At 32.6% G+C, this 10,389-nt stretch overlaps 1 protein-coding gene across 1 annotated transcript; it reads right to left on the bottom strand.

The window, feature by feature from the left end:
- Positions 1-2,081: 2,081 nt before the first annotated feature.
- LOC141617565 (wall-associated receptor kinase-like 1) lies at positions 2,082-6,572 on the bottom strand. Its single transcript, XM_074434751.1, has 3 exons — positions 5,586-6,572; positions 5,176-5,330; positions 2,082-3,112 (listed from the first exon to the last, which is right to left on the bottom strand). The coding sequence occupies exons 2-3, from the start codon at positions 5,210-5,212 to the stop codon at positions 2,082-2,084; spliced, it is 1,068 nt and encodes a 355-aa protein (XP_074290852.1). The 5' UTR covers positions 5,213-5,330; positions 5,586-6,572.
- Positions 6,573-10,389: the final 3,817 nt, after the last annotated feature.

Here is a 10,389-nt window from a genome sequence, read left to right on the forward strand (position 1 = left end):
CCTGGAATGGACTATTAAAGGGGTATTCATTTCTTGTAGTCATAATAATAACTTAAATACTTGTACAAGTCTTATACAAAAATATTGTAAATATAATTGAGTGATAACTAATTGCAAATTATAAATTAATGATCTTATAGATAATTATATCCTCGGACTTCTATAGTTGCAATATTAACTTAAACTAGGTTTGTGACCCGTGAAATTCACGGGTTTATCTGTTTTAGTTTTGATATTTTTATCGTATTGTTAATATTTTTTCGAGCAATTAGTTGTTGATCAATTTAAAAATATACAATCTTGAAATACATAGAAATTAGTTAATTAATACCTTATTTCTTTGACAACTTTGGTTTATTTTTTTAAATCAAATTCTGCAAGTCACAATGTGGTAGCTACTAATTTTGAGAAACTTGACAACGTAGCAATGACAAAGACGACTCATTATATATACGTGTGTTTTACTCCGCAGTATAAAGTGAGTTTTTTAAATATTAAAAGTTGAAACCATCCGTATATAATAAATTTTGTATGGAAAAATCTTCAATGACGCCTTATCAATACTATATATTAATTCCAGAAATCAAGGGACTTCAATGTAATTAAAGAAATCTATACAAATTAATTATACTATATAGTTTAAATCGATAGCGCCGTGTGATGGACCTGATAAAGTGACCTTAATTTAAATATTATATAGTTTTGGTTTAAAGTATAATATAAAGATGTCTTGATAAAGAATATTTATGGAAATTACATTAAATTAAAGTAATTAAATTTAGAGAACACAAAAATATAGTGATTTTCCTTAAAATTAACATGCCCCACTTATGGAATTAATTAGTATCATTATAGAATTATACATTAAATTAAATGTAGTAAAAGTAATAGTAGCAACAACGAGATTAATAAAATTAGCGGTATTAATGTGGGAGTAGTGAGAGTTATAATAATGATAGTGAGAGTAGTGAAAATAACGAATTTTTTTCTAAAATAGGGTTTAAAATCAAAGAAATTAAAAAAATAGGCCTTTGTTGAAACTTATTACCCAAAATGGGTCCACGTCACACCCGAAGCTAGGCTCGTATTCAAATCGCTTTCCCGCTAAGCGACTATATCTCATGTGACATGGAAATATACTTGTTTGAAATTTCAGCCCAAGTCGCTCTGGCGGTCAGCGAGTTGAGCCCAAGTCGCTCACTGGGCCAGCGACTGCGTACTTTTTGTAGAAAAAAAACCAACAAATATGTATGTTGTAGGATTTGAACCCTGGTGGCGCAGTTTCATACTTCCTCTGGAAACCACTGTACGAAATGCAGTGTTTTGATTTTAAATGGGCACGGAAATTTAAGTATTCTAAATGCTAATTCAGCTCTTCGGATATAAATAAGATTTAAATTTCTGTTTAATTAAATTGTATTGTATCGCTTGGCATAGTGGTTAAGAGTATTACTAACAATCTCATTGCTCAAGGTTCGATTCTTGCCAAGGTAATTTTTTTTTTTGGTTAAAATACCGTAGTTGGGCTTAAATCGCTGGCCCACTGAGCGACTTGGGCTCAACACGCTGACCCCCCAAGCGACTTGGGCTGAAATTTCAAACAACTATATTTTCATGTCATGCGAGATATAGTCGCTTAGCGGGAAAGCGACTTGAATACGAGCCTAGCTTCGGGTGTGACGTGGACCCATTTTGGGTAATAAGTTTCAACAAAGCCTTATTTTGTTAATTTCTTTGGTTTTAAACCCTATTTTAGAAAAAAGATTACGAATGTAGTGAAAGTAAGAGTGGTAACAATGAGAAAAAGTATGAACAATTAAATAACCAATCGACTCAAGGAAATAGTTTATTTATTTAAATATAGGCCGGAAAAATTAACGGGAATAATGAATTTAACAGAAAAAAAATAGAGGAATTAGTAAAAGAAACAATAGTAACCACGGGAGTAGTGAACGTAATAATATTAAGAAAGAACGGCGTGAAAGTAATAATATTAATAGCGGGGTAGTGAACGTGTCTCATAATTTGAAAATAAATTTTACATTTCATCATAATTACAAGATATGTCGTAGAAAAATATATTACAAATAGTAAACGTGTGAGTTAAATTGAGATATTATTAGAGTCCTATCCGGGTCTAAGCACTGTGATGCCAGATTTGTTATGGCAGCAATTGTCTCTACCGACGCCTCATTCACAACCTCGGGCGCCAACATGTCTTGGAAAGCAGAGTTTTCCGTTGCTTCTTGAAAAGATAATACTAAGTTCTCCCTACCTCCGGATTCGGTTTGATAAACCGCTTTCTTTCCCGTCAAAAGCTCAATAATGACTACCCCGAAACTGAACACATCACTCTTCTCATTGTACTGTCCGGTTCGGTGATACTCAAGGTCTAAATATCCAAAGGTACCCTTCACTTGGGTGGTTAGGTGAGATTTGTCGATAGATATGGACCTTGAAGTCCCAAAATCCGACAATTTGGCTCTATATTTTTCATCCAATAAGATGTTATCAGTCTTGATGTCTTTGTGAAATATTGGGGATGAGGAGGTAGAATGGAGATGATAGATTGCACTTGCCACGTCCAAGGCAATTTGCAATCGCATATGCCAGGTAATTGGGTAGTCATTTTGTGGGTGGTGGAGGTATTTTGATAGGGCACCATTGACGATGAATTCATAAATGAGAAGAGGAACATCCGTTTCTAGACAACATCCCAAGAGACGGACTATGTTCCTATGATTAATACCGGAAAGAATAGCAATCTCGTTTATGAATTCTTCTAATTGGGTTTGGTCACCTAGTTTATGCATTTTTATTGCAACCAAGCTCCCATCAGTCATCATGCCCTTAAAGACGGTGCCTTGACCGCCCCGACCAAGAATTCTGTTTTCGTTGAAATGGTCGGTCGCTTTATCTAATTCATCCGCCGTGAAGAGGAGGTTGTTCTCTGTCATGCCATGTTCAGAAGAGTTACGCTTCTTTAATAATAAGCCTCCATTTCTTTTGAAGTTACTGGCTTTCTGCTGATTTAATTTCCATCTAATAGCAGTAAGATAACCCCAATAGCCCACAATGAAAAGGAGTATGGAGCCCAAGCCAATACTAGTTCCTGTGAATAGTGTGTGAACTTTATTAGAGATCAATTTAACAAAATAAAACCCAATGACTCCTCTAATAATATCTCAATTTAACAAAACAAAAGCCAAGAAATCAACCAAAAAAACAATGCTCTTCCTATTCTACCTTAGTAAAGTTACTGTTACAGTGATATCATATCCAAGTGCTGCGTTTTGGGCTTCTACTCAATAAATTATTGTCTATGATTCAGACATTAGAAGGAGGGCTTGAAAGAGAATTTTGTTACTCGAGAAGAAACAGGTAGAGTTAAGCTGAGTTTGTCATTCATATTTTGTTGTGTAGTGCATCATAGACAGTAAATTAGTGCAAATGAGTGTTTAACTTTTCAGGTCCTGACATTGAGATTTGAGAATGATGCAAATGCAAACCTGGATACTGGTAGACAGTCCAATGCATCAAACCCTAATGGTGCTTTTCTGGCCACAAACTATTTACTTCCGATGATTATTAGTTACTTAACCTCTACCTCCATCTCAAATTTGTCTCCTAAACAACTATTTTTTTGCTGAAGTTGTATTAGGATAGAATAATAACAGTACCCACTAAGGTTGGAAGGAGGAATTCATTACACTGTTCTTTCTAGCAAGCAAATCTGCACATATTTATTCAAATTTAGCTCATACAAATAGGTTTATTGTATAAGAAATTTATGTGGCTTCTTGATCTTTTGGTGGATAACACAAGTTCTTGCTTGATGAAGCAGCAAAGTTCAGTTCTTGGTTGGATATGGCCTTAACTCAGTCATGATGCGAGGTAAGTAAATCTTCTCTGCACTTCCTCTTTTCTTCATTATTATATATAGCTTCAATGGAGGACTATATAGTAATCGTAATAACATAATTCAGCTTAAGTAAGACAGTTAAATGACACTGCTAACATTATATCCTCCACGCAACTTATTGAAATGGTGAACTGCTGGAGTTCTAGCAGCGGGATTAATAAGCTTGAGGTAAGATGACTCAAAGCTGGGATAGAAGCTGATTAAGAGATCGGGTGGTGGTCTAAGGCGCCACCGCAGCACTCATGGTTGGCACAGCTACCTACATGGAGATAGTTTCCCCAGGTTCCCTGGCTTTTGAGATTCACAAGGCACTACGTCTCATATTTCGTTTAGTTTAGGTTCAGAAAATAGCTAGCTGAATCAGTGTACCCCTCAACCTTGTTTACATTTACTCTTTAACTTTCAAAGTCAACTTTGACCGCTATTTTCCGCGAGTATAATAGGCAAAAAAATTTAGCACATAATATGAAGATATTTGTCTCATTATAAAACGTGCAAATTTGACTTGTAGCCTTTGTTTGACGGAAAATAAGTTTGTAAATTCACAATACAATAACATATTATTCTCCAAAAAGTAGTTAAGTTAATTTCAATTGATTTGTTGTTACTTTCATTTTTTGCATATACATTTATTTTTATTCCGCAATTCTGGATTGTACCAAAATACTCAATTATCAGTCAGAGTAATACTTATCAATCTTATCATGTAAATAGAACACCTATCTCAATAATATAATTTGGCTTCACTAAATGACTAAGCTTAGAAAATAAATAAAATACCATAAGTATTAATATCTGTATGTAATTAGGTTATACTCCGTCACGTTTATCATTTGGGCTTTTGAAAACTCTTTTATTGAAGATAAATTTTAAATAGGTTTGATATTGCGTTTTGATTTGCGGATATTGTCTCCTTTCACAGATAGACATACAAAATTCAATAGTCTATTGCCCAAACAAAACATTTGGACTGATTGTAGCTCTAAGATTGCATTGTGCGTGTACCATTTATATATCTTGACTACTCACATAACTCAAGTATTCATCAGCATGTACCATTTATATATCTTGACCTTCTCATTAAATTCATGAAAAAAGCCAAGATATGTATAACTCTCAAAGATAAAGTAAAAAAACTACCAACACTGCATATTTGCAGAACAAAAAACATGGCATGAACACCTAAAGTCTTACACCCATAATTGAAGCCATACTTTTGCAAAGAAAGCATATTAAACTCTGAAATTACGTACCTAGAATGATAGCAATTTTAAGTTCGTTGCAATGCATCCTGAGCCATCTCTTCTTCCGTCGCCGCGATACCCGCTTCGGCAACTACAATGATATCCTCCAGGAGAGTTGGCACAGCGATGGACGCAGGAATTATTGGCCGCACATTCATTGACATCTGAACAAAAAAAGTTGATCCAAACCTATAACTTAATTACTTCTGTCGTAAATTATTAATAATTGTAAATAGAGTTAGCTAATACGGACTACATACACTGGTTACACAAAGATAAACTTAATAAACGTCTCTTAATTCTATTCTGTACTCAAAATCCTTTGTAGCACTCGCTTGAATTGTTTTATATATGTTATTAAAATACGAGTATATCTTACTAAATACTAAAACAACATCATTGCAAGTTAGAACACAAACCTGAACAACCGAGATACGGATTTCCCTCGTAACCCGGGAGACAAGCACATCGATATCCTTTTATCTTCAATGGCTTAAGAAGATATATGCACTTTGAATTTTGTTTACACGCATAAGAGATCGAGTCCCGACGCGCGGATGTACACGAATTGGCTGTAATGAACCAGTCATATACAACTGGTAAAGAATAAAGTCGGTCTATGTAATGATCACGCTGTAACTCAACGGCTCCCCCAAACTTGAAGCTTGATTTTTGCACAATAAATGCATAACTACAATTACCCGAGGATATTGCTTGTGTATATGGTGCATCCCTTAAGGTAGTTACTGAGCTTCTTAAACCTCTCGGCAAAGGAGTTTGACAACAACCATTTCCTGCGCATGTTCCGTCATACAGGTTACTTTTTATCGTGCATATACTCAAGCATCCACGAGTTTGACGAGGTTCCAAAAAATCAATCGCTTGGATAAATCCGTATTGATTACAGCCGATGATTGTAAATCGATTGTCGGTTCGCGATAAAGATAAGGGGCCTCCAATGATGGAAGTTGAACCGCTAGCTGTATCAGTTCCACATTTCGAAATAAGTTGCGAGTTACCCGCCGCTAGTATCACTTGGGTTGAACTTATATTTAAAAATATATCATCTTGGAGATAAGGAATGAAGGTTGCATTAGCATAACAAGGTACTATGAAATCACGACGGTAGGCGCACTTTTCGTTGAGTCCAAACGGATATGGAATAGTCAAGTTTCCACACTTGTATGGACATCCCGGCTTTGATATATTAGCAAGGGATAAGGAAAAGCTAAGAAAATTCGCAAAACAGAAGAAAATTAAAAATGGTGAACTTTCCGCCATTTTTTTGACAGTATTGTTTTGTGTTGAAGATGAAGATGAAGAGAGAGTGTTGAAACTACTTAAAAAGAAGTAAGTATTATGGTTGAAGAGTCGTTAACAGAATTTAAAGAGAAGTAAATATGGTTGAAGAGGTAATTTATGGTGAAAGTGTATTGAAATTTATCTGTTACTTAATTGGTTTAACTATGTCACTCTAATTGTATAACATGTACTTCGTATTTATGTTTACACGAATTCTCATTATTAGACGGCGCATATATGTCTATTGCTATAGACTGACCAAATATCCATCCACTTTAAGTAAAATGGCCTAAATGTCACCACCTTAACTCCAAATGTCACCAGTGTCATTTTCTAATCTACAACAGTTACTTAACACATGGAAATGGTACTGCTGACATTTGGAGTTAAGGTGGTGACATTTGGCCCGTTTTGCTTAAAGTGGATGTATATTTGGTCCGTCTATAGCTATAAACGGATATCCCCATCTAATAATAACACGCTTTGTTATGTTTAAACACATATTTTGTAAGTTACCGTAACACGTAGAATTAATTGTGTTCTTAAATAAAAAGTATGGGTACCTATGTTAGACAATGATGATGTATTTGTTTTTATCAACTCTATCATTAATTCATTATCCCTAGGTTGATCTATTTGGTATTATTGCTTTTGTGTTATGCAGGTGCTTCCCCACTAGTTGTTGGTTCTTTTGGGGACTCTTGTACAGTTGTAGTGCACAATACTTTAAGAAACTGCACAAGAATTTAAGATTTCTTTTTTGTCTTAAGTTGTTTCAAGTCAGCATGCCTCTACAAAAAGAACTACTTAAATACACACATATTTGGGAGTTGAACTTAGAGGCAATTTTGACCTTTTGATTGCTTATGTATCTCATGTTGATTACATTTTCCCTTGGCATATTCAAACATCATTGTTGTACGTACGTATCGTACTACGTACGTATAGAAGTACTCCGTAATTAGTAGCATATTCAAACACGCTTGTTGTACTTCAGCAAATCTTGTACGGTTGCATTTTTGAGATAGCAACAACGAAATTTATACTAAAATGCTAAATGTTAATAATAATAATTTTAGTACTAAGAATGGACCAGGGGTGACCAATGATTTGAAGGCCCTGTTCTTAATTTTATTTAGAGGCCCCAAATAATATGATTGCGGAAAAAAAAATATTAGTTTAACTTGTTATTTATTTTTACCATATTGATTTTATTATATTTTTGCTTTTACAATTTAAAGAATTGTCATATATTATCTTAATCCTAACTTTTATTTATGAAAAATTTAAATCTAGGTTCTCCAAAAGGGTTTAAAATAATGATTAATATGTATAAAATACTAATAGACTAATTTATATCAAATAAACATTTCTTTACAACATGTGCAACAAATATCTATTGGTCTAGTGGTCTTTGAAGGGTTCAATAAACTCTTGGTTACTCCTTGGTGCAAGGATCGACCCCTAGCTAGAGTTACTTTTTAGAATTTAGTATAGAAAGAAGCAACCCCACTAAAATGCCTACATTCAAAGCCAAAAAAATGCCTGCTAGAAGATTCGAACACAGACACTATATCTTATTGTTACAATTTAGTCTTGAATATATATATATATATATATATATATATATATATATATATATATATATATATATATATATCAAACCCCCTTTCCTCTTTGGGCCCTGGTTTAAGGAACCGAATTGCTCCCCCTATGGGCCGGCCCTGGAATGGACTATTAAAGGGGTATTCATTTCTTGTAGTCATAATAATAACTTAAATACTTGTACAAGTCTTATACAAAAATATTGTAAATATAATTGAGTGATAACTAATTGCAAATTATAAATTAATGATCTTATAGATAATTATATCCTCGGACTTCTATAGTTGCAATATTAACTTAAACTAGGTTTGTGACCCGTGAAATTCACGGGTTTATCTGTTTTAGTTTTGATATTTTTATCGTATTGTTAATATTTTTTCGAGCAATTAGTTGTTGATCAATTTAAAAATATACAATCTTGAAATACATAGAAATTAGTTAATTAATACCTTATTTCTTTGACAACTTTGGTTTATTTTTTTAAATCAAATTCTGCAAGTCACAATGTGGTAGCTACTAATTTTGAGAAACTTGACAACGTAGCAATGACAAAGACGACTCATTATATATACGTGTGTTTTACTCCGCAGTATAAAGTGAGTTTTTTTAAATATTAAAAGTTGAAACCATCCGTATATAATAAATTTTGTATGGAAAAATCTTCAATGACGCCTTATCAATACTATATATTAATTCCAGAAATCAAGGGACTTCAATGTAATTAAAGAAATCTATACAAATTAATTATACTATATAGTTTAAATCGATAGCGCCGTGTGATGGACCTGATAAAGTGACCTTAATTTAAATATTATATAGTTTTGGTTTAAAGTATAATATAAAGATGTCTTGATAAAGAATATTTATGGAAATTACATTAAATTAAAGTAATTAAATTTAGAGAACACAAAAATATAGTGATTTTCCTTAAAATTAACATGCCCCACTTATGGAATTAATTAGTATCATTATAGAATTATACATTAAATTAAATGTAGTAAAAGTAATAGTAGCAACAACGAGATTAATAAAATTAGCGGTATTAATGTGGGAGTAGTGAGAGTTATAATAATGATAGTGAGAGTAGTGAAAATAACTACGAATGTAGTGAAAGTAAGAGTGGTAACAATGAGAAAAAGTATGAACAATTAAATAACCAATCGACTCAAGGAAATAGTTTATTTATTTAAATATAGGCCGGAAAAATTAACGGGAATAATGAATTTAACAGAAAAAAAATAGAGGAATTAGTAAAAGAAACAATAGTAACCACGAGAGTAGTGAACGTAATAATATTAAGAAAGAATGTCGTGAAAGTAATAATATTAATAGCGGGGTAGTGAACGTGTCTCATAATTTGAAAATAAATTTTACATTTCATCATAATTACAAGATATGTCGTAGAAAAAAATATTACAAATAGTAAACGTGTGAGTTAGACAACTCCAACATAGTTTATTTCATTGAAAATAAAATTTAACGGTAAATAGAGGTAGCCCGGGCGAAGCCGGGCACCAAACCTAGTAAGGTTGTAAACTCAATACCTCAGTATAGTCATCTCCAAATTATTTCCAGACCTCTCCATTAACCCTCCCATAGAAATATCTTTGAAGTCTTAGCACCACGTGCATGCTTCAAATATTATTACATCCGAAAAATATTTATTATATCGATAGAAAAATATTAGATACGATTCAACGGTATGGTCGGTATCTACTCCATGTATTACGAATTAAATTTTCATTTCAATTGCTCAATAATCTAAAAAACTATATTCCCTAAATTCGAATTCCAAAAGGTTCATAAATTCTTTTAAGTTCCTTATTACTATTTCTAGAATTTGATCCATCTCTTGTTATACTTATGTCCACGATCCTATATAAAAATAAAAATAGTATTAAAGACTATAAAATAATCTATTCCGATTTTGAAAAAACAAAAACACATAAACTTAAAAATATACGGATTAGAATTTAGAAACCATACTATTTAATATTTATCTGAAGGTTCACTTTCACTTCCTTTTAGTACGCTTCCTTTTAGTACATGCCTTGATAATAGTTCATATGAAATGAAGAAGAAAAATATATGTTAGAGATGATTATACTCATGAATACAAAAATACAAATTCAAATAGGTTGATCGGGAAAGCATAATAGTAAAATTACACAACAATATAAGCTTAATAACAAATTTAAAGAAATATTATAAGATCTCCATTTTGAGATCAACGATCATCTTATAATGGTTAAAAAAGCATAAACCACTTAAAAAAGTAAAGTAAATTTTATAGAAAAACAATCAAAAGGTGGGAGT

This window comes from Silene latifolia, chromosome X (assembly GCF_048544455.1).
Source record: "Silene latifolia isolate original U9 population chromosome X, ASM4854445v1, whole genome shotgun sequence".
In the NCBI taxonomy this organism is placed as follows: domain Eukaryota; kingdom Viridiplantae; phylum Streptophyta; class Magnoliopsida; order Caryophyllales; family Caryophyllaceae; genus Silene; species Silene latifolia.

Bases quoted from the DNA above. Each gene is read 5' to 3' on its own strand.
- LOC141617565 (XM_074434751.1), bottom strand. From the start codon at position 5,212: ATGCATTGCAACGAACTTAAAATTGCTATCATTCTAG. The intron at 3,113-5,175 runs GTACGTAATTTC...CACTATTCACAG, and splicing joins TAAAATTGCTATCATTCTAG to GAACTAGTATTGGCTTGGGC.